The sequence below is a fragment of the Xyrauchen texanus genome, chromosome 12, assembly GCF_025860055.1.
Source record: "Xyrauchen texanus isolate HMW12.3.18 chromosome 12, RBS_HiC_50CHRs, whole genome shotgun sequence".
Taxonomy (NCBI): domain Eukaryota; kingdom Metazoa; phylum Chordata; class Actinopteri; order Cypriniformes; family Catostomidae; genus Xyrauchen; species Xyrauchen texanus.
This window is the reverse complement of record NC_068287.1, coordinates 23,918,703-23,944,166: the sequence shown is the minus strand read 5'-3', so window position 1 is coordinate 23,944,166 and position 25,464 is coordinate 23,918,703. Positions and strand designations below refer to the sequence as shown.

At 41.1% G+C, this 25,464-nt stretch overlaps 1 protein-coding gene across 2 annotated transcripts in view; it reads left to right on the top strand.

Annotated features, from left to right (window-relative positions):
• LOC127653093 (protein kinase C beta type) overlaps positions 1 to 25,464 on the top strand; it is a 231,503-nt gene that overhangs the window by 194,135 nt on the left and 11,904 nt on the right. Inside the window, exons 16-17 of one of the 2 annotated variants that reach the window (XM_052139604.1) lie at positions 7,304 to 7,444; positions 20,087 to 22,414. In XM_052139604.1, coding sequence (XP_051995564.1) covers positions 7,304 to 7,444; positions 20,087 to 20,245 — 300 coding nt within the window. In that variant the 3' untranslated portion in view covers positions 20,246 to 22,414. Of the gene's footprint in view, positions 1 to 7,303; positions 7,445 to 20,086; positions 22,415 to 25,464 lie in introns of those variants that run through there. The other variant, XM_052139605.1, reaches the window with a different exon arrangement.

The following is a 25,464-nucleotide window of genomic DNA, read 5'->3' as shown; positions in this document are numbered from 1 at the left end:
CTTCCCGATTGAGGTGAATGGGGAAAGAGTCACATCTGTTAAGTGATGCGCGAGCATAGTCACGGGCACAGGACTTACATACAGAGAAGTGTGTTCGTGAGCACGTTTATTGACTAACACTTGAGCGGTTTGTGTCCGCTTTATGTGAGTGGGCTCTGATCGGGACACGGGAAGTGTAATGCTTGTGTGTAGAGGTGAACACTGGATTGTGGGCACATTTTCTACACAAGGCATGTTTGCTCTTTACAAGATTTCTTTGGGTCGCCGTGAAAACGGCGTTTGAGTGCAGGCAAGCGGGCAGTATCACCGGCTTGTTGGCTGCTGAATCCACCACTGTAGTAGCCTGAGAGAGGGGGGACTGACAGGGGGCGAAGCTTTGACGGTGGTCCGGGCCGCGGCGGGACTGAGCCGTCGTTTTTTCAACAAGGCTAGGAGGACTTTGGTTGCTCAGGTTTCAGCGAAACCTTAGACCGAGGCCCGCGGGGGGGGCGGCGGTCTGCGGCAGCTGTCTGAGTGCGATCGAGGGCGGCCGCCCTGTCGACACTGAGAAGTCTGACTTTGTTGAGCTGGGCGCTGTGAAGAGGCTCGTGCAGGAGGCTGGTCACGTGGGTGGCCTGCAGAGGAGCTAGCGCGACGCGGCAGGAAGAGATTCATGGCTTGGGTGGCTTTCTGGACTTCTGAAAAGCAGTCAACAATGTCACTCACCGCGGAGCCGAAGAGAACGGTCGGAGAGAGCAGTGCGTTGAGGAACGTGGAGCGCTCTGCTTCTCCCATGTCGGCTAGCGTTAGCCACAGGTGTCTCTCGGTCACAGTCAGCGAGGCCATGCAGTTCCCTAGAGCTTGGGCTGCAGCTTTGGTGGCGCGAAGGGCAAGGTCCGTCGCGCTTCTTAGATCTGTAACAGCCTCTGGGTGCCTGATTTTCTCATCCCACTCCCGAAGAAGGTCCGCCTGGAGGATCTGTAAGACGGCCATGGAGTGCAGAGCAGATGCGGCTTGGCCGGCGGCGGAATAGGCGCGGCCAACATAGGCGGAAGTCGCTCTGCAGGCCTTAGACGGGAGCACTGGCTTAGACCGCCATCTCGCGGAGGGCGGGCAAAGGTGTGCTGCTACCGAATCCTCGACCGGGGGGATGGAGGAGTAACCCTTCTCGTGGTGCCGTCCACCGGCGAGAGGGGTGGAGACGTGGGAACGGATCCTGGCCGAGAAAGGCGCTGCTCCACGACTTTGCAAGCTCAGTGTGGAGTTCCGGCAGGAAGGGAGCGGCCCGGGCCGCGGGTGTTGCGCGGCGACGGCTCTGAAGAAAGCAGCCGTTGAGTCTGTTGGGAGCTTGCTCAGGGGGCGGTGACCACTCGAGCCCGAGGCGGTCGACGGCCTGTGTGAGGAGGCGTGTTAGTTCCCCTTCGACTCCGGCGCGGGTCCTGCTGGATTCCTGGGCCGAGGAGGAGGCGTGGGAGCCTGACCACTCCTCCCTGTCCGAAGCCATGATGGAACAGCCCTTATCCTCCGCCTCGTCCTCCGAGATGGCAGCAGTGCGGCCGCTGGGCGGCAACTGCGCGTCCCGGGGGGGCGGAGAGGATGAGAGCGATGCTCGAGGGAGAGGCTCCGGCGAGGCAGTCGCTTCTATCACCGGTTCTGGCAGCCTTTGGGAGCGGCGCTTTTTCCTGTGCGGCGGAACGGAAGGCGGCGTGGCGGCTTCGGTTCTGAGCGCTTCGAGTCGAGCCCGCTGAGGTCGCATCCGCCTTCAGCGAGGGCGAGCTCTGCATGCCCCAGTCCCAGGCAGAGAGCGCAGATGATGTGGCGGTCTCCGGCGCTGAGAGGGGCGCGGCATGAAGCGCAAGTGGTGCGAGGCATCTTAAAAAAGATGCTCGTTACTCTTTTGTGAAGTTCGTTAAGAACTAGCTTGCTCTAAAAAAGGATACGTCGCCGGATGGCGTAGCTCGCAGGATGGCTGAAGGTGGCGGAGACGGCTGGCTTCTTCAAGCGCTGTCCAAGCTTCCTAGATGCCCCTCGAACGGCGACGCGGCTTCCAGTTCAGAGATGCGAAGAGCTTCGCTGAAGAGATGAAAATCAGGGTTCCAGCCTACGAACTACACTTATATGCACTCTAGCCACGCCCATTTTGGTGGGCTTTGATGCAGTAAGCGCGCGGACGCCTCTCATTGGACGCGAGTTCGCCCAAGTTCGTCTATAGGCTGCAGCAGTTGCCGCAGAGCAACCAATGAGCTCGCTAGCTAGCCCGCTCAAGGTCTGCAGTTGCTGCACTGCGTTGACAAATGATACAAAATTAAGGATAATTTTTTGGCTTCAATATCTCAGAAAAGATGAATCTTTCCCGTAGCGTAAGCTAGCTTACGCAATACGAGAGAACCTCTCGTAAGAGAACTTTGTTCATAAGATGTGATATATTGATGCAGTTATATATCACATCTTATATATCAAAACCTAGTGTGCCACCAGCATTCTTAGGTGACATAGGAACATTCAGAAGATACCTATGATGCCCAGAAATGCAGTCTAGGTAGGCAGATCACTGTCAACTAAAAATACTGCATGGTTTTTGGAAATGGTACCATAGTAATGCCATGATAGTTTTTGAAATGCCATGTAAATACAGTACCATGTCATATGACTATGCTAATCATTCAATACCATAGTATTTATCAAAATATCATAGTATTACCAACTTGTGTTCCTATAGCTCAAATTATGTAGAACATGCCACTAACAAGACCAAGGTCATGGGTTCAAATACCAGGAAACACAAATACTGACAAAATGCATACCTTGGATGCATTGTAACGTGCCATTCAGACAGAATGTGTTCTTGCGATTTAAAAAAAAAAAGTAAGATGCAGCCAACTGGTGGAACAGAATGCCGGTGACACAAGAGTTCTTTTAACTTTACACAGCCTCTTAAAAATGCAGTGCTCCTGTGCAAGATCCTAAATAAACAGCGAGATGTGGATTATCGCAAACATAGGAAAAGCTATTTAAAAACTGTGCACAAGGACTCAAAGTTTTCGATGTCAATGGCCCTTAGTCGCTTTTTTATTTTATGGTTTTGGACCTTGCCGTCTGCCAATACGTAAATGTTACTGTTTGGTAAGGATAGATAGGCAGCTCACTATATTTTGACATACAGTGTATGAAGATGATAAATTAGTTCTATTGTTTTAATTATATAAATAAATTAGGCACTATCGAGTGGGTTTTAGGGACTCATTTAAAGGAATAGTTCACCCTAAAAAAATTATTCTTTCCTCCTTTACTCACTATGATGACTCTTTCTTCTGCTGAACACAAACAAAGATTTTTAGAAGAATAGCTCAACTCTGTAGGTCCATACAATGGTGATCAGGGCTTTGAAGATCCAAAAAGGAGATAAAGGCAGCATAAAAGCAATCCATATGACTCCAGTGGCTTAATCAATGTCTTTTGAAGCGATCCAGTTGTTTTTGCTGACTCTAGGCATGATCAAGCTCGATTATACTTCCTAGTGCTTGACAGAGCGCTAGATGGCACTATAGAAAGTGTAATTGAGCTTGAAATCATAATCGCCAAGGAGACCGCTTTCAAGATGTACAGTGAAAAAGGAGTTACATTTTGGTCTGTTCTTACCCAAAACCATCTGGACTGCTCTCATGCAGCAACTGTAACAGAAGATGCAGTATGTGCGACTGCGCCGCTTTGGGTGCTAATTGAAGAGTATTATCAGTGTTGATGTAGTGTACAGCTCTAATATGAGCGGATTAAAGTGGGATGCTGCTGTGCTTTGTTATGGAACACAGCCCAGCACACCACTGAGAGAGGCTCGGGACGCAAGCCTGATACCGACTGATATGAGACTAAGGCCAGTCTAGAGCTCACAAACTCCCTCTTTCCCTGCCATGTCTCCGCTCATCTTTCTCTTTGCATATGTTGTATTTGTGTAAGTCTTTTTCACCATACTCTAACAGTACAATGATATCTCAAGCAATTTGTCAAACCATCCAAGTTTTAAAGATGGTACATATTCAGTATAATGCCTGTTCTTAATAATGCTAGTATGCAGCTAATACATAATAAGAGACAGATATTTTGTCTTTTATTTGTGTTGTATAATGAAGTTCCTCTCTGATCAAAGGATGCTGCTGGAATGAGTCACTACATCATCAGTATTCATGTGATGATAATGCAGGGTTTAAGTGGTCATGGAAAACAGAAATGTCACAGAATTGTTATTTCCAGACCGGAAGATTTATCTCTAAAATCTTCAGAAATCTTTGGATAAGTCAAGGACATTTCTATAGACAATATAAATTGTTCTAGTTTTGCTCTACTCTAAAATATTAAATAGATTACAGTAGAAATTACTCTCTTTAAGTGCTTGATTAGAATAAAACCTGTCTGTCAGTTGAGGTTCTTATTGGAGACATTTTTACAGAAAGTAGACCTGACATGCAAATGGAAAACTCACCTCAGCAATATCTGTAAAATGTCTGATAAAAAAGTCCTTATCCATCATGAATGACTAAGGTAATGGAAAAGTTAACATATTATTTGCTCCAAACATTTGGGATCCCTGATAATAATATCCGATGCTCTTGAAAAATTCCTTTAGAATATTCTTAAAAATAAAGGTATCAGTTAAGAGTTATACAGCCTGATGTCATAGGATAACATATTTCAAAAAGAGCATTTTATTATCTGGTTCTTTGGAGAACAATCTATGATCTCTAGTGCTTTAAAGAATTGAAAAACAAAAAAAAAAACAATATGCTGATCTTAAGTACCTATAATGTAATATCAAGATCCTTTTTAATCTATAAAAACACAGATTCTGCACTGGCAGAACGCCACAGAAATCTGCACAGATTTCCGCAGAATGCAAACGCCCACTAAGTTTGCATTTATTTTGTTAGTGCTGCCAATAAGAGTAGAATTATCATCACCATTTTACATGTATTACCGTGTTACAGTCCATTCCATTGAATTCTACACTAAAAATTTGAAAAAGTTCTGCAGATTTCGACTGGGCCTACATGTAGGTTACTCAAGAATTCTATTAAATGGTTCTCTATAAAAAAACAATACGTGCAAAGACCCATTGAAGAACCTTTTTTTTGTAATTCTAATAGCTCTCTGTGTGCTGTCAGTCTTTCATGTGACATGAGAGGGCCAGATGGGAGAAATAAAGCTATTGACTTGACTCCGATGCTGCAGGTCACCTGTGTTTTTGGCTCTAGTCAGTCTCTAGAGCTTCTCTTGAATTGCGCTGTCAGACTATGCGGTGGCTCTGACGTTCAGAACAGAGTGGCTGTGAAATATCAGCAATCAGCCATGCAGAAAGAAAGAGAAATAAAGAAACTGGTTGAGTGAGATAGGGGTGGGTGGATGGATGGACGGACAGACGGACGGATGACTGGATTGATGGAGAAAGAGAATTAGCCTGCTGTGTTTCTGTGGCAGCATGGCCCAGCTGACATGTCAGATCCGCCACATGGTGTTCTCGACCCTGCTGTATACATTAATGATGACAAAGCTTTGGAGGGCAGTGAAGCATGCAAGTCTTAGCAAGTGCCATGACTCCGTAAGGAGTAGTTGGTGTTGAGGGGGTCATGCATTGATCCAGCCCAGCCCGGCCCAGACCTTGCCTGATCCAGTGAGGGATAAGGCACCACCACCTATGCCTCACAAAGAGCCTGGAAAGACTTTCAGCGTTGCCATCAATTTTTCATGCGTACTGAGGCTCTGAAGAAAAAGCGGTGAGTTGTTGAGCCTTTTCCCCTCGTTTAATCTCTCCTACACACGCTAAAGTCACTCACTGGAATAAAATAGCCAAACGATTTTGTTATATTCAGCATAGCATGTTCTACTAGGGAATAAAACAGCTGTTGGTGAAGGGGGAAAAGGGAAAGAGATGTTAATAGGGGTGGGCGGAGGAGGAGAACGAGGAGAAAGAGGAGAGGCTTTGCAAAGCTGCAAAGTAACAATTATTTGACTTTAAAAAAAAAAAAGATTTAATCACATTACTTTTTTTTGGCTTTAGTTTTACCATCTTCAGGGATGTTATTCCAACATTTATTTTAGACACTTGAAATAAAATTATCAAAACACTTTGGAGGAGGGCAGCGCGTGGGTTTAAAATGTACTTATTATCACACCTGTTAATGGTGAGTAAATTAAGAAACTTTACCAGCCATAAGTGTTTCTTTCTGGCCACGAAACTGTATTTGTTTATCAAACTTAATTATTCTTATTTAAATATACACTATATGAGCAAATGTATATGGACATCTCCTTAATAAATAAGTTTGATTACTCCAGTGAAGATTAATCATAATGCTTCTCCATATAATGGCATTCTGATGCATCGTGTGCTTCCAACTTTTGTGGCAACAATTTTATAAGAGCTGTTCTAGCATGACAATGCTCCTGTTCACAAAGCATGGTCCATAAAGAAATGGTTTACTGCATCTGGTTTCGAAGAACTTGAGTGGCCTGCACAAAGCCCAGACACAGGTCACATTGCCCAACATCAGTGTCTGACCTCACTGATGGTCTTGTGTCTGAATGGGAGTAAATCCCTGTAGCCATGTTACTACATACAGTATAGTGGAAAGCCTTCCAAGAAGAATGGAAGCTGTTATTGCTGCAAAGGGAGAATTGATGCTGTGGCAGGGCGGAGGGCGGGACCGGGCCGTGATCCTACACACCCGGTCCCGTATTAGGCTAATTATGCCTCCGTGAGGTTTAAAGGCTGACTGCACAGGGCCGTGCGGGAGAGAGAGAGATCATTAGCGGAAATGTCCGTCATGTGTGTTTATGTTGTCTTTTAAGTTTACCATTAAACTATTTATATCGTCAAGCCGGTTCTCAGCTCCTCCTTTCCATTGAAGACCTTTACAGATGCCTATAGTAACATACAGTAGTGAATAGACTATATTTATGCCCTTATGACAACTGGATTATTGTGTCACCTCAGAGATCTGCAAGAAATACACTTTAGGCATCCTAGAATAACCTCTAATGGTAATTTTCTCACTTTGGTAATATATGTTGGTTGGCATGCGAGTCATTCCTTTAGTAGACAATTTGATTTGAATGGTTCATGTCACTGACATTAGTGAGAGTTTGATTATCATTCGTCCATTTCATTCTAAATCTTGTATTGTTGCAGTTCCTGATAAAGTTACCATTTACTCTTAAACCAATTTTAACTCTCATTTGGCCCTAAGCAAGTGTTAATTTTGGGTATACTGATGTCTGGTTGTATTCTTCACTAAATATTCAATGATCCTCTCTCTGCTCTGTATTATTTTAGCTGATGACCAAGCACCCAGGGAAGCGTCTGGGCTGTGGTCCTGAGGGTGAACGAGACATCAGGGAACACGCTTTCTTCCGTTACATGGACTGGGAGAAGTTGGAGAACAAGGAAGTCCAGCCACCATTTAAACCAAAAGCCGTACGTCCCAGCCATTTACACTACCAGTCAAAAGTTTGGACACTCTTGAATGAATTAATGTTTCTCATGATCTTAAAAAACCTCTAGATTTAAAGGTTTATACTTGAAATACTTACCTTTTAATACTTGCAAAACTACTTTTTTTAAATCATTGAGTTGGACCGGATGGGGAGGGAAAGCAGCCAACAAGTGTCTAGTATACATGAGAACTCCTTCAACACTGTTTAAAAGTCATCCCAGGTGGATCCGTTGTGAAGTTGGTTGAGAGAATGCCAAGATTGCTCAGAGCTCTAGGCAAAGAGTAGCTACTTTGGAGAAGCTAAATTATGAGATACCAGTAATTGTTCATTATTTTTTGGACCCTACTTAATTGCCATGCTTCCACATGTTATTTCATAATTTTGATGACTTTACTATTATTCTAAAATGTTGAAAATGGTAATATATAGAATCAGTTGGTTTGTCCAAACTTTGTCTGGAAGTGTACCTCTAACACACTCACACACACACACACACACACACACACACACACACACACATATTCACTTTATCACTCTCTCTCACTTAGTCACATACACTACTTGTGTGTTGCTGTTATCCAAAAATGCAGGTAGGTATTTCAAATTTGAGTCTGAATAGGAGTAACATTGCTTTGTATCTTTTTTAACCCCTTTTTTATATTTTTTTCATTTATTTAATAATGTAAATTTAAATTATTTACCAAAGGACATGCTCCTGGAACAACATTCCTATCAACCAGTCAAGCCCTTACCCTTCAACCCTATATCTAACCCTAAAGTTAACCTTTAACTACTGTTCCTAACCCTAGTCCTAACCTCCAACCATAAATTCTAACCCCTATTCTCACTCCTCTTCCAAGCACAAACTCCCTTATAGTAGAAGCTTATCCTATAAAGAGACAAAAAAACGCACATGCTGCCAGCACTGGTCCTAATCTGTTGCCCACAGTCTAGAAACCTAACCCTAAAATCACAGAGAAATGATTGGTTAATTGTAGTGATGTTCCGATACCATTTTGAAGTGTTCCTGTGTTATGACAGCAGCTTTTCAGTGCAGAAAAGCCGGTCGCTACATGACTCAAAGTAATTAATAAACCACAAAGGCTGCTATTTAATTAAATAAGTATGTACTCTAATTGTGCCTCACTCTACAACATGAATTTGTGCTCTATTCACTGTCCTTTGCTACAAACGGAGCCTGTGATGCTCATGACAGTGTTTTCAGTGTATGAGCCAAGGAGCTTTAAAAGGTACATGCAGCTGGTGTCAGCACAACACTGTCTCCACACATTCACAAGTGCTCACATTTGAAGCGCGCTGCACATGCAAACTATATATTTATGTAATTAAATTGCAGCTTTTATGGTAAATAATCTTAATAGGACATATCGTGATTTTAATTTGTGCACTGTTCATGTTATGACATTCTTACATCAGATGGTATAGTTTTTGTAATCCAAGCATTTGTACGAGTACATGAGCATGTTATCGGACAAGGTTCCAATAATGGTATAGGCATCAGTTCACATTTTGACACCTTCACATTTTGTTATGTTGCAGCCTTATGCTAAAATGCTTTAAATTCTGTATTTTGTCACATCAATCTACATTCCAAACCCTGTAATGACAAAGCAAAAAACTAATTTTTGATCCATTTACAAATGTATAAAAAATTTTAAAACTAAAATATCACACTGACATAAGTATTCAGACCCATTGCTATGACACTTGAAATTGAGCTCAGGTGCTCAGGTTTCTCTGGATCATCTTTGAGATGTTTCTTGGAGTCCACCTGTGGCAAATTCAATTGATTTTACATGATTTGGAAAGGCACACACCTGTCTATATAAGCTATTTCACAGCAGAAAATGCATATCAGATAAAAAAATCAAGCCTCGAGTTCAAAGGAATTGCCTGCAGAGCTCAGAGACAGGATTGTGTCGAGGCACAGATCTGGGGAAGGCTACAAAAAATGCCAAAAATCCCAAGAGCACAGTGGCCTCCTTAATTCTTAAATGGAAGAAGTTTGGAAGAACCAGGACTCTTCCTAGAGCTAGTACCGCTCATTACCGGCACAATACCATCCCGACAGTGAAGCGTGGTGGTGGTAGGTAGCATCATGCTGTGGGGGTGTTTTTCAAAGGCTGGGACTGGTCAGGGTAAGCTGAATGCAGGAAAATACAGAGATATCCTTAATGAAATCCTGGTCCAGAACACTAAGGACCTCAGACTGGGCCGAAGGTTCACCTTACAACAGGACAATGACTCCAAGCACACTGCCAAGACAATGCAACAGTGGCTTAAGGACAACTCTTTGAATGTCCTTGAGTGGCCCAGCCAGAGCCCAGACATGAACCCAATCAAATATCTCTGGAGAGACCTGAAAATGGCTGTCCATTGACGGTCCCCATCCAGCCTGACAGAGCTTGAGAGTATCTGCAGGGAATAATGGCAGAAAATCCTCAAATCCAGGTGTGCAATGCTTGTTGCATCATTTCCCAAAAACACTTAAGGCTGTAATCGCTGCCAAAGGTGCTTCAACTAAGTACTGAGTTAAGGGTCTGAATACTTATGTTAATGTGATCCTTTTTAATAAATTTGCAAAGTTATCAAAATCAGTTTTTTGCTTTGTCATTATGGGGAATGGTGTGTAGATTGATGGAAAAAATATTTTAAACATTTTAGCATTAGGCTGCAACATAACAAAATGTGAAAAAAGTGGTCCGAATACTTTCTGAGTGCTCTGTAATAGTAGTATTGGGGACCTTATTCAGAACCGGTTCTATTTATTTTTTAATAGCGGAACCAATTTATTATATACATCTGAATCTACTCACTGATTCGCAAATCATTACTCTCGTCATATCTTATTCATAAGGAACTGAGAACTGTTTTTGTGTTACTTGTATTTTAGACTCATGAGGCTTAAATCTGTGTAAATATCAGTTAGTCACTTGGGTTAAACATGTTAAGCAAATCATAACAGCTTAAGCTCAAACTGGCCAACACTGACCAATGGGCACATAGTGTTCAAAGCCAGTGTCAAATTTTGCTCTACTGCAGCACAGAAATGACAAGAAAACGTTCATGTTTTTAAGCTGGAAGGGCAGTGGTGAGCAGTAGGATGTAATGAGGAGCCTGTATGCTCTATTTCTCTCTTGCTTCTCTAACACAGCAGCATGAGACACAGTAGCATCTTAGCTTCATTAGTGGCATGCACCCAGACTCTGGCCAAACTGAGATGCGTTTGTCAGTTTGTGTGTGTGTGTGTGTGTGTGTGTGTGTGTGTGTGGGTGTGGGTGTGGGTGTGGGTGTGTGTGTGTGTGTGTGTGTGTGTGGGGTGTGTGTTAGCTGTCAGATGGAGCAGACCATGCAGTGATATAAAGTAGCCCTGAATAGTTCTCAAACCTCATTGCCACGTCAACCCTGTTGACCCCCCACTCTGACTCAGGCTGGCCTGTTAAATGTCCATCTATGGGGTGTCAGAACTCTCAATGTGAACATATCCTATTAGTTTTAGGAACATCAGGGAAAACAGCTCAGTTCTCTTCTTGATACCATCTTCTATGGCTACGTTCAGACTGCAGGCAAAACTGGCCCAAATCTGAATTTGTTTGCTCATATGTGACAGATCAGTTTTGTATTTTTTTTTCATAACAGTGTGAACAGCACAAACTACATAGAATCTGATCTTTTTGATTCTGATTTGGGCCAATTCCATGTGTGGTCCTGAATACGATACAGATCAGATTTTTTTCAATGCGACCTCAGTCTGAACAGTCATATCGGAATTCACTTTTACTTCACTCTACATTGACATTTGTCACAATTCTGCACTCAGTGCACTGGCGGGAGTCATTCCAAACATATTTACATTTACATTTATGCATTTGGCAGACGCTTTTATCCAAAGCGACTTACAGTGCAATTATTACAGGGACAATCCCCCTGGAACAACCTGGAGTTAAGTGTCTTGCTCAAGGACACAATGGTGGTGGCCGTGAGGTTAGAACCTGTGACCTTCTGATTAACAGCCCTGTGCTTTAGCCACCACGCCACCACCACCTACACAAACATATGCCATTCAAAGAATGGCAGTTATAATAAAAAATTTTGCTCTCTTTCTCCTCATCATCGTTATCGCCTGCTCACGAATTCGCTGGCTTCCGCTGCACATATCCATATAAACGATCGTGTAAACGCAGAGTTCAGGGGCCTCCATGTTTACATCCATATGACAGCATGCTGCGTGTGATGTCTTTGATCTTTTGTGCATGCGGGTCAGTTCAGGAACGTGACCAGTTCTCACTGGAATGTGATATTGGCCACATTTAAAAAATAATGTGAACAGACAAACAAAAAATAGGATCTGAGCAATAAGTCCGATTTGAGAACTAAGGCTTGCAGTGTGAACGTAGCCTAAGTAACATCAAAGAGTCAACCAAATGAACCAAAAATGAAAATGTTTTCATCATTTACACATCCTAATTTTTCTGCCAAATCAGTATGACATTCTTCCTTCTGTGGAACACCAAAAAAGAATATTCACACTGCTCTTTTACATACAATAACAGCATATTGTTTGACCAGGGAATAACAAGGACTATACAGTACCATAAACGTAGTCTATATGACTTGTACACTATATTCCAAGTCTTCTGAAGTCATAAAACAACAAACTTGGTGAATCAAGATGTCATTGACATCAAACACCATTGATTCTTATGAGTCACATTACATAACGACAATGCTATATTGGAATTTATTTTGGTATTAACTTTACTGTAATTTCATGACAATTTTACTGTTTAATGCCTTTGCATACTTCTTCATGGTCTACCACACCTTAAATTATAAACACCATGCCATAAATAATCTAAGGTTTGTGTTTTATTTTGTGGTAAATAGATCCACATTAACTGACTATTTAAATTCTAAACACAATTCTAATCAATGATGGTTTCCGGAAAACTAAGTACCCCATTTGAGAATACATATATATTTATGCATATGAGCACTAAAAATATGCACATTTTTTAATACATCAGTATACAGTATGCATGTCCAGGGAATCTAACCCATGACCTTAGTGTTGCAAACTCCATACTCTACCAGTTGAACTAAAGGAATTACAAAATAATCTTGGAAAGTCTACGTCTTTTTAAAATGGAAGAAAATATAGAACTTACACTCCATTTGGTTTTTGAATGGTGCTTGAATGCATTCCCCTCTTTTGTTTTCAGGCACTGTGGAACAGAAGTGATGTGCATTAGCTGAATATTGTTCAGGTGTGTGTGGTTGAGGAGTGTTCATGTGGTGTTGGCTGCCTAGCAGCAGATGGATGTTTGCATGCTGGTTTCATTAGTTGAGCAGAGAGACTGATGATTTCAGATCCTCTCAGTTATGACGGCCACATGCCTGATGGACTCAATAACTGATGATTGTTTTACAAACTTCATTATGGAAAATTAGGATCTGAATGAGACTTCTTAGTCTCATATGGAGACCAAACACGGTTATGCACTCATTATATGTGTATGACAGATCTGTAATCCATTTGAAGGGAAAGAACCTGTTGTTTTCAGAGCTAAAGATCTGAAAGCAGACTTTTCTTTGAGATCAGTGGTGACCAAAATTCACAGGTCTGTTTTGATAGGGTACAGAAGGGAAAAAACTATGCTAAATGCTAGTGATAAAATGCAACCAACCATATAATCATACATGGTTAGGATAGCAGAAATAATATGCTCATCATATCATCAAGGGAGGGGAAAATGGTTCTCATTTGTAATATATAAGGTGTGCATCCAATCAAACTCTTTAGTGAGTTGGTGCAAATTCACCTGTCACTTGGTCATATGGCTAATACTAATACAAAATTATCAGCTGTTGTTTATGCAGTTACTAAATTTCCTATTTGGTCTATGTCATTTAAATTTTTTTGCATATTTTTGGCCATGTACAGTTCATGGTAATATTAAAACATTTCAGGGACATTTTTGTTTTCTTTGGTATGGTAAACTAATCGAATAATGTGTTTGGTCTCTATTTGATGTCCAATGTAAAATCTTGGGTCAAGAACCTGCCCTGTTCCTGCTGAGCACCTCATTGCCCACTTGCCAGGTCTCTATCCAATTGTAATTACAGTGGCCTGAATCAGGATTTGGATTGGATGTTCCTCCACCCATCACAGCCTGTGGCTCTGAAATAGCATGACAGCAGCTTCTGGCAGGGGATGACTGCAATGAGGTGGATTAGGGAATCGCATCCAGGGGAGGTGAAGAGGATCACAGGCCTTATAACAGTCAGTGACTTTACGGCTCAAGTTGACTAAATGTAAATTTAAAGTTGGAGCAGAACGAAGGAAGGGGTGCCATACTGAGCTCTTCATTTCTCTGCTGGTGACAGGTGAGAAGTGACTGTCGATTGGTTGGTTGGGACAGTAGCCAGCTCTAGGTGCGATGCCGCTGGCTGTAGCTGCAGCAGATGGACTGTTGTTTCCTTTGTGGTACAAGATTGGCAGTGCCATCCAATGTGTTCCAGCCATGGGAGGACGGCTCTCGCAACGTTGACAGTCTCATTGCTGCCAGCATTGCTCACTCTCACTTCCTGTATGTCAACCCAGCACCTCCTCTGTGTCAGTGCAGATTGGTTATGGTCTCCTCAGCCTCAACCTTTCATATACATGTGCTGTTGTTATGCTCTTCTTCTGTTGGAACACAAGATTTATGGGTGTCGGGGTGAAGAGTGGATCAAAGCCAGGTGAAGAGAGTGAGGTTAGAGGAAGAGAGAGGCAGACAGCTCAAAATAGAGACTGTATCCGAAAGCTGAAAATTGCTGCCTTCGGAGGCTGTATACGGAGATTGGTAGGCATCAAGGCAAATCCTAATTCAAAATTTGCTTCACATTCTGTCTACTGAGATCTGATCAGTTTTTTAGGGCAGCAGAGATTCAGCCTTCACTGCCTTTGATATACCAAAATCTTTGGATTATGGTGCTTTGGAAGGCTGTCCGAAACCAGCATCTTTACGAGGTACCTTCATATGCAAATCGCTACATGTGGAGTCATTGACTGTCTGGGCACTGTGGTATGCTTTTGGATGAGAACTCCAGCATTGCTAGTTAATGCTGGATAATTATTTGGTTTGGTTTTGAGGCCTGTTTCACAAAGCTCCGTTTGAACAAACTAGCTTTAAGTTAACAGTAGGTTTCAGGTTCAGAAATCCAGACAGAGCAAGACCAGTTTAGATCGGGTTCAGCTATCTCAAAAAATGTGCTATAAACCTCCTCTGTCAACTCAGAGTGTGATCCTGAGTTCGTGCTTAACCCTGAAGTGCGTGCGCATGAATGCATGACGGATGCCATGGGCACGATAGGGTTTGGAAAAACATACATTACTTGAATGTTAACCAACGCAAGTGAGATTTGAGACCTAGAGTAGACAAAGATTTTAAACTAATCAGTTTAAATTTCACTCTGTTCCTCACACAAATGTATTATGTGGCTGCTGAAGACTTGGAATATTGCACACTAATCATATGGACCTCTTTTATGCTACGTTTACTGTGTTCCAATTCACTTTTATAGATTGTAAAAGAGCAGAGAACACAATCTCCTTTTGTGTTGTATGGAAGAAAGAAAGTCATATGAATTTTGAAATACATTGGGGTGAGTATAATTATGTCAGAATTTTCATTTTTGGGTGATCTTACACTTTAAAATGCTTTGTGGGGACACGGCACACCAGCATCCTATGTCAGCCAGTTATGATTATCTTTTCAACAGGGTTTGTACAGAGTGAAGATTGGAGACCATGTTCTAGAAAGAAATGGCAACTCTTTAAAGAATTTTATCATCCATTCCCATACCCTCTCTCTCTTTCCTCATGCCCGTGTGCAGCAGTCACTCATTGATTTAAGAGATGTGAGGGAAAATTCTTCCGCTTCCTTTTTATCAGAAATGAAAGCGGAGTGTGAGAGAGAGAGGAAAACAGAGAAAGGGTGTGGAGTGAAGGGGCTGCGTCAGTGAGGGAGAGACATGAATGTGTGTGTGTGTGTGTGTGTGTGTGTGTGTGTGTGTGTGTGTGTGTGTGTGTGTGTGTGTGTGTGTGTGTGTGTGTGTGTGTGAGGGAGGGAGAGGGAGGGAGAGGGAGAGAGAGAGAGAGAGAGAGAGAGAGAGAGAGAGAGAGAGAGAGAGAGAGAGATGTAAATGGGCAGTATTTAACAAAGCTGTCTTCTGACAAGGCATTTGTCACATGTGTGTGTTTAATAGCAGGCTGCTCACAGTGGATGTGTCCACTGATGATAATGACTGTGGACAGGTGTCTCTAAGAGAACATCAAAAAGCTTTTGCCTCAATTTTTTGGTTCCAATGAGAGGCAGGCTGTTGCCTAGGTGTGTATGCCTGTGAGCAGGCAGATCCATAAGTCACAGCCTCTCATGACTGCATTCAGATATACTCTAATGCATCTGTAACTGGGCAGCAGGGGTCAGACTGCTGCTGTATTGGGCCATTAATTGGGTTTAAATTAGAAGGGAATCTGAATGCAGAAGTACACAGATGCTGCGCAGGGTGATTTAATGGTTCCCACACACAGATGTTATGCCTCAGTGCCCTCACTGTCTGTCAGTATGTGTTTGTGCTTTGAGTGTTTATGTCACCAGTGGAATTGAAAGGTGAAGAGTATACTTGCCAAGAAAGTCTAAGCTTTGAATTAATCTAAACTCTTATTATACAATGTATTGGTTCTAAATCATCCACATAGCAGTCAAAGTCGTCTTGCTGAAAACTCATCTAAAGCTATTGTGTGAGAGCAGATCCAGACGGAAGATTCTGGGCTAATGGTACAGTCAGTAGAATGGGGTCATTGGGCTCCTGTGTAAAATGGGGCTTTTAAAAGCTCAAGCTTTTGTTGGGCTGCCCAATGGCGAAGGGACCGTTTATTTGAAGGGTTTTAGCATTAGCACTGATTCACTAATGGTCTTGTTTACCTAGAATTTAGGTGCATTCTACAGTGCTGAGAATCATGCAGTGCCTCACACAATATAGGAAAAAACACTTTGAAAAATTAAAGCACAACATATTTTTTATACAACATTGTTATTATAAAATATATTTGTCTAAAAAAATATTGTGACACTTAGACCTCTTTTAAAGTTGAATGAATGTTACTGCATTAGGTAACAAAATATGAAACCAAGTGACCTCTGCAAACAAATTATGATAGATTTTTTCTCAGAACTGAGTGGGGGTTTTTCCTCTAAGAGTAACCAGCCACTGTTTATTGGTGATTTTCTTCAAGTGACGTCATTGTTATGCAGAAATGGGCTGTGTGCTGCTCTAGCATGACCCCACAGGCTTTGAAATAAAAAAATCAGATTCATCTTTTAATCCACTTTATAAGCTCATTTTTTGCTCAATTTAATGTTGATTTTATATATATTCTTTGATTTTGTATAATTTTAGTCTTTACTCCCTATAGGTTATACATCACGCAGAATGTGGTAGATGAGCACTGTATGTTAGATTAAGTAGATCACAGGTGGCATTTAAACTAAGCAAATTTATAACCATCTGTTGCAACTTTGTTTATAACACTTTATACAAGATTTCAGAATCACAATTACAAACTTACTTCCTTTTAACTTTCTGATAAAGGACACTATTCAGTGGCGTTAATAAACACTCTACAAACTCTAAATAAAAACCCTATAATTTGATGTATTATATATTATACAAAGATTTACATGTTTTAGGTAGTTTAATATGATTCCAGAGGCCATGCTATATTGCTGTACACTGATGAGTGAAAACATTATGACCACCTGCCTAATATGATGTTGGTCCTCCACATGCTGACAAAACAGCACTGACCCACTAAGGCATGGACTCTGCAAGACCCCTGAAGGTGTCCTGTGGGATCTGTCACCAAGACATTAGCAGCAGATCTTTTTAAGATCCACAGTGGATCGAACTTGTTGGTCCAACACATGCCACAGATGCGCAAAAGGATTGAGATCTGGGAAATTTGGAGGCCAGGGCAACATCTTGAACTCTTCATCATGTTCATCAAACCATTCCTGAACAATGTGTGCAGTGTGGCAGGAGGCATTATCCTGCTGAAAAAGGCCTCTGCCGTCAGTGAATACCATTGCCATGATGGTGTTTACCTAGTCTGCAACGATGTTTAGGTAGGTGGCACATGCCAAATTGATGTCCACATGAATGGACAGGGTTTCTCAGCTGAACATATTCCACTACCCCCCACATTGCACCCTGGTGCAGTCACTTTCCCAGGTAAACGGTGCACATGTACACAGCCGTCAACATGATGTAAAAGAAAACAGGACTCATCAGCCCAGGCGAACTTCTTCCACAGCGCCAAGGTCCATTTCCGACACTCGTGTGCCCATTTTAGGAGCTTTCAAAGGTGGACAGGGGTCATCATTGCCACTCTGACCGGTCTGCGGCTACGCAGCCCCATACACAGCAGGGTGCGATGCACTGTGTGTTGTGACGCATTCCTCCCGTAACCATCATCTACATTTTCTGTGACTTGTGCCACAGTAGGACTTCTGTTGGTTCAGACCAGACAGGATATCCTTTGTTGCACTTGCACATCGATGAACCTTGAGCACCCAACATCCTGTCGCTGGTTATGGTTTCTCCCTCCTCGGACCACTGTCGGTAGGTACTCACCACTGCTGACCGGAAGTACCCCACAAGCCTTTCTGTTTCAGAGATGCTCCGACCAAGTCATCTGGCCATAAGAATTTGCCCCTTGTCAAAGTCACTCAGGTCTTTACCCCTGCCCATTTCTCCTGCATTCAATATGTTGACTATGAGAACTGATTGTTCTTTTACCATCTAATCTACCCAGACCTTGACATGTGGCCTTGTTAGTAGATGATCAACATTATTCGCTTCACCTGTGAGTGGTCATAATGTTTTGGCTCATCTCGTATATAGTGTGTGCCATTGAAGCTACCTCGGAACAATGCCTTTGAATACCAGCTCATTATTTCATCCACTGAAATACTTTTTTATGGTAATTTGTAAGTTTGCTCCATGCAACGCACCAGAGAAAACATGGGGGGAAAGAAAAAAAATAGCATATAGAAAACTGCTAGTAAATTGCTTTGATTTATAGGGTACTGTGGCAAATAGACCAAAAAGTTGATTGCCCTCCCATTGTGCTCATTAAATGCAGAGCCATTTATAGTCTTTAGCAAGATCTCCACTGATTGATGGAAACGGTGCACTCCTATCAAGTCAAAAGCTTGTGGTTGAATTTGGCCTCTGAAACATATCTATATATTGTATTATATCCATATATTTTCATAACTTGTCTACAGTATAGATTCTCAGCTATAGGCTGAAAAGTTTTACAATATATCACAAAACATACCGTGTAGTTTATATGGACTGATTTAGAAAATTGTTGTAAAAAGCATACAGTATGTTGTAGTGATGTAGATGTATCATATTGTTAGCTGCCTGCCAAACATCAGCTGTAATTTTCACTGCTTGACACAATTTTTCTCACTATTAATGTGGCTGCTTCAAATGTATTGGTTAGCCAAAGAAGGTTCTGCAGAGAGATAAACCTCTTCATCATGGGCCAAAGAGTGCTGTAGAGAGCTGGCCAGGTTTGGAAGGTTCTGATGGTTTGACTTTGCTTTATTTCCTAATGTCCATGATGTTCCTGTTCATGAATATTAAAATTACATGACTGGGCTTTAAAAGGTGAGTTTTGGTGGTGGGCTAGCACTGATTGGTGCTCTCCATTAATGGGATTCCCAAGTGTGAACAGCTTGAGGATTGCCATTTCTGTTTACAGATATGCTTGTATGGACTTACCTTTCTCTAATCTTTATGATGAGCTACTGTAGCTATTTAAATGTCACTTGAAGTGCAATAAAAAAAAGCTGACATTTGAACTGAAGCTTTTGTGTTTGTGGTGGCGTTCAAGTTGTTGTTGTTTTTACTGTTTTTGTTTTCAAAAGCTTCATTAATGACACATTAACATGCCGTTAACATCAGAAACATATTCATGTATCAGTTTGAGTGTGTTAAGTCCTACACATGCTTCCATACATGAATTATTCTCCAAGTTACACCTAATGGCGCTGTTCAAAACCTAGTGAGCTGTTCCAAAAGGTAGCGAAGGCTGTTCCAAAAGGCTTTCTAAGACGTTTGTGTTTGCTATGTAGTTTTATGCTTATTAGAGTATTATGTTGTAAGCTTAGCAACACACTAAAGCCAAACTATTTTTAAATCGGCTTGTGGCCATTTGCTTTTTATATGACACACAGAGTTGCTGCCTATGTAAAGTGTGCCAAATTGCTCACTATTGAGGTTCCATTTCAGCCTGGATGTTGTCTTGCAAGTCAGTTACCCATGTAGGCAGTCTACAGCAAGTCAGCTCATTATGTTTTGGCACAGAACCTATATGCATCCAAACCTGCTGTTCAACAGTCTGTAGTGCCCATTACTGCCCTCCCATTCACATTCATTCCCATAACTTTATTTGTTCTCTTTTACTTTCTCCTTCTGTCTTTATAACCATGTTCATCACCCTCCATCCATTACATGCCTCTCTTGTTCTTCTCTCCTCCTGCAGTGTGGCCGGGATGCAGAGAACTTTGACCGCTTTTTCACCCGCCATCCTCCGGTTCTCACCCCTCCAGACCAGGAGGTCATCATGAACCTCGACCAAGACGAGTTCGAGGGCTTTTCCTTCATAAACCCTGAATACCCTGCCATGGAAGCCCAGAGTTAAGGGCGACCCCTAAAACTAACCCAACTCTCCATCAAACCTTCCCTTCATTAAACCTCATTATGTTTATATAACATATACATGGCACAAAACTGGCATGTATATGTATATAAAAAGTCATGCACCAAAACTAAACCATCTTTACCCTTGCATGCTAAATATTCTCATTTCATAGATTAGTCTAATGGTTGCTGCAACTCTCATGACATTCCATTGAATGTATCCATGCTGGAGAAATGTATTGAATCTAAACGCATTTTTGCACATGGGCCGTCTTTATACTATTTGTACGCTTTCTGAATGTGGTGAGTATTGCATAGATCTCTATACTACACAACCCTCAGATTGTGTTTATTCCAGCTCCGTAGGTGTTCAGGTTCAGCCATATGCACTACGGTGCATGACTCACATACAAGGTGCATAATGGCTACCCTCTCTGTCCCAACCTTTGTGACATAGTGATATTGTGCTGATTTTATAGTTGTTTATACCTCTGGTCATTATTGCTTGTTTCCGAATATCACAAGAATGCAAATTCGAAAGGTTTCTGCATGACCATTTAAAATTGTATTTGGTTTGTTAGCTCTATAGTGAAACCCAGTCTTGTTTTTGGTCACTGTTTCAAACCCATTGGCATTGACTTGCATTGTACAGACAGGTTGGTAACAGAAATTTAACAAAGGTTTTTTTTTTTTTTTAAAGCATGAGTAAATATGACTTATAGGATGCCTGTATCCAGTTGTTTGCCTGTATGTATGAATTTATAGCTTGTGTGGATTTGCCTGAATGTAGTAGTGATCTGCTTCTTTTGTACTGGTCATCTCACACCATCAGGAAACACTCCCACCTCTGTTTATTTTAGGTCCCATGTACAGGAAGCATGACTCTTGTATTGAATTCTTCCTTGTTTAACACTTGACTTCTGATTTAGGCACTACTTAAAGGGATAGTTCACTCAAAAATTAAAACGCTTTCATTTTCTCACCCTCATATTTTTTCAAACTCATATCTTTTTTTTTTTTGAGAAACACAAAAGGCAAAATTAGTTAGGCAGACTGTTAATCTCATCACCATTTACCTCTGGATAAAAATATGCCATGAAAGTGAATGGTGACTGACAATCTGCCTAACCTCCTTTTGTGTTCTGCATAAGAAAGTCACACAGGTTTGAAATAACATTTTTAGGATTTTTTTATTTTTATTTTCAGGTGAACTATCCCTTTAAAGCTCAAGTCAGATTTAATCGAGAGGTATTTGACAGGTGTATTACTACCTCCTCATAGAGACAATTACAGAGAGGACAAAGAGAACAAGTGCTAATATCAGAAATGACATAGTGCTAGTCTGCAGCCAATAGCCTTTACACTCAGCACAAGAACCATCAGCCATATATATTGAGAGAGAGTTTAATATACTGACCCGTGTGTCCGATTTCTTTTTTTTATGGTTATGAGAAGGGATCCCCACTCCGTGATTGGGCCATATAAGGTTATCATCAGTCTACATTGCTGGTACATAAAAATACTGCAGCCAGTCTGTAGAACTATCTTTTAACACCATTAGTGTTTACGACGACAAAGGAATTAATTGTCACCCATAGGTAATATCTTAAAATGACACCCTGGTTTTTCATTGTGATTATTGAAGGGATTGTGTATGAGCACATTAGTCTCATATGGATGCATTGATATAGCCTTGTATATTTTCATTGCACTTGAATGATTTCATCTTGAATCTTGTCCAATGAAGAAAGCTAATTTGTTAAAGTTATAGTTCACTCAAAAATGAAAATTCAGCCATAGTTTTCTCACCCCTGTGGTTGTATAAACCCATATGACTTTATTTGTCTTAACACAAAGGGAGAAATTGTGAAAAGATTTTGTGCTCAGTAATGTCATACAATGGCAGTTTATGGTAACCACCTCTTTGGACTTCATAAGGGAGGCAAAAGTATAATTCAGATGTCTAACAAATTATTGTATTTGAATCATGTCTTGTTCTGAAGGCATATGATAAGGTTTGGTATGAAACAAACCAATTTCTAATTGAATATTTAGTGAAGATCTCCTGTGCGTGTTCATGAGAGAGCACGATAGCAGCCGTTTTGCTGCACCCACTTGAGAAATTGGGCTATCAAGACAAAACTTGTTGGTTTATCTTAAAACAGGTCCACCACAGCGTTGGTAACAATAGAACACAACACAGCTACACACAAACCAGAGAACCGAACTTACAAAACATATCTGAAAAGTCGAAGAATAGATTCATTTCTATGCCCAGCCTTATTGTCTGAACCGGAGTAATCAAACTAAGAGAGGGAAGCGGCTGAAGGCCGTACATACGTACACACAGTACAGTCAGACAGAGAGTACAGGAGACCGAAGTGTTTTGGATGTTTCGCTTACTCAACTGAAGAACCAAAAGGCGGAGGGAGCGGGAATGTATGTCACCTCTTCTCCATTCTGAAATGGTGTGTATTTGTGACGCACCTCTGCCTGAAGAGAGTCAGATCTCTTCTAAAATAGTAAATAGGTATAACATTCTCAACCAAAACAAAGTAGTTTTTTGACTGGCTAGAAAGATTTTGGACCGGAGGCAGTTCGTAGTGGACAGGGCTGTACGGCATGATGCTGTTAGGGAAAGCTCAGACGAAGATCTCCCGTCGTGACTCATGGGAATGCCAAAGGTCCGTTTGGAGGTAGTGTACCACTGAGGGAAGAGGTGGTCGCAGATAGAGATGGCTATTTAAAATATATATTTTTGACAGAGTACCAGTAAACATTGAAACTCTTCTCCAGGCTCTCTCTCTAATTAATGTAGCCTGACAGAGAAAGATAACAGAGCAAAGGAAGTGAATACACTGTATGCATGAGTTTTTTGTGCCATTTTTTTCACAATGCAACTAGTCCCTCCTCTCCAAGATTCCCATTGGTCAACAGATGCCTACATCAGAGTGCACTGCAGCAAAAGGTCGCATGATGAAGCTTCTTTATCAGAAACCTTTGTGTTTTCCCTCTCTGTGCTTCTGATGCACCATACCCATTTCAATCGATGCATTTGCAGCATTCTATGAAGCAGCGTAAACTCTAGTGTGTAGGTGCCCTAATAGAAACCAAACGATCGACAGAATGTCCCGTCGTTCTTCGCAGCTGGTTAGGACACAAACCCTGTTTAACATTGAATTTACCTTTTATCATGTGTCATTTAGGCTGGGCATAGAAATGCATCTATTCTTCGTCTACAAACTCTGCTATAAAAGGCATATTTTGTAAGTTCTGTTCTCTGGATTGTGTATAGCTGTGTTGTGTTCTGTTGTTACTATTGCTGTGGCAGACATGTATTTAGATAAAACAAAAGGAGTTTCCGCTTAAACGCAACCTCTTGCGACCTGGGGCATCAAAACTGCAAAGAACTGCGGGAGCCTCACAAGCATGAAATACAACATTACACTACATAACATGACTGTCTTTGGAACTGTTATTGTGTACATTTAATGTTGTACTTCAGACCTGTAAGACTTAAGTCAGGCAGTGCAGTTACTAACTGGTTGTTAGTAATCCATACTGGATTTATTTTATGCCTCTTAAAAATATCTAAACATGCCTTTTACAAGAATTGTATAAAATTTGTTTCTGATTTGTTATATCTGCTCTGTAGCAATCTGAAATGATCTTATAATTTTCTCATCAGCTAAGGGCAATTATTGCATTAAGAATTGCATTTCTTATTTCCAAATAATTTTTCCTCTTAAGTACTTATAATCGTTAAAAGGAATGGGAATCAGAACTGGAATCATTAAATTTCTTACTGGTCCCATCCCTAATCAGCTGCTTTTGTATGAAAATCAACTAACATGATATTTATTAAAATATCTCCACTTGTGTTCTGCAGATAAAAGAAAATGATATCAGTTTAAAATGACATGAGGCTAAATAATGGAACATTTATTTTAATTTTTGGGTGAACTACATGTATCCTTTCATTGGGTCTACAACAGGGCTGGTTAGTGTTAGGGTGCCCTGATTTAGTGTGCATGGCTCTGCCAGTGCGTGACTCAGGTTTAGCTAATGGGTCAGATTATGACAGTAGGTTTAGAAGCACAAACACTGTTCATGTCAGCAATAACAGCAGCAAAATCCCTGTGATGAACAGAAACCGTACCACTAAATGGAACTGGAAAAGCCACAAGAGCCACACATCTGTAGAAATGTTTCAGATCCTCTCAGACAACAGAGTTTCCTCAGCAGAGTTATCCGTGCTGACTACTGGCCAGTGGCTTTTAATGGAAACCACTGGAGCTTCATATCATATCTTCATCATAGGATTTCAGGGAAGGGATAACCTCTCAAAATTGGCTTCTCACATGAGGAGGTTTCCAGATATATTGTAGGAAACAGTCAGGCTTTTGTCTAAATATGATACTTTTTATTAAAACAAAACAAAAAGTAAGGGGTTTAATATCAGTAGGCCTACAGTATGTTATGTTAGAAGCATTTCTCATTTCTGCCAACAAAAAAAAAAAATGAGCAGCTCAGTGTAGGGCTTTGATATATTTTTTAACTGTCTTAAAATAATGCAAGCAAATACTTGTATAAATTGTGTCAAATCTTTTTAAATTTTGTGAATTGTTTGTGGTCAGTATTTTTGGCTAAAAATGTAGATCGATTGAAAGGGAAATAAAAAGTATATATAGGCAACTTAACGTGACATTTCTGTGTTGTCTATACCAGTTCAGTTATGCATTCTGTGGTGTGCATATACTACTGAAAAAGCTTTGTGCATGATTTACTGACAACTGTGATTCCATAGTTCTGCATAGATTAGCCTAGTGTTTTAGCAAGTGCTCTTGACCTCTGTGTGTGCTTTGTTTCAAACATCTTCAATGCTTTTTGTGCCAAAGTATATCTATAAAAATAAAAAATTTAAAAAAAAGAGTATACGTTGAAATAAATCTGTAACATCAATATAGCCTTTGTTTGGTTTTGCTTTGTTTCCCTCGTTGCAATTTTGAGTGTGCATAACTTGAAATTACAGTGCACCTGTTAAACTGAAACTCTGGAAACACAAAGGCTTTCTATTCTGAGATCCCAATGTGTATGTGAGCCATTTTATGTAATCATATAAAGCATTATTTGTGTGCGTTTCTGAAGTGCTTGGCAGAGAGTTCCTTGTCAATTTGCTCAGAGCATTGCCGTATAAAACCAACTTGGACGGCGTGCAGC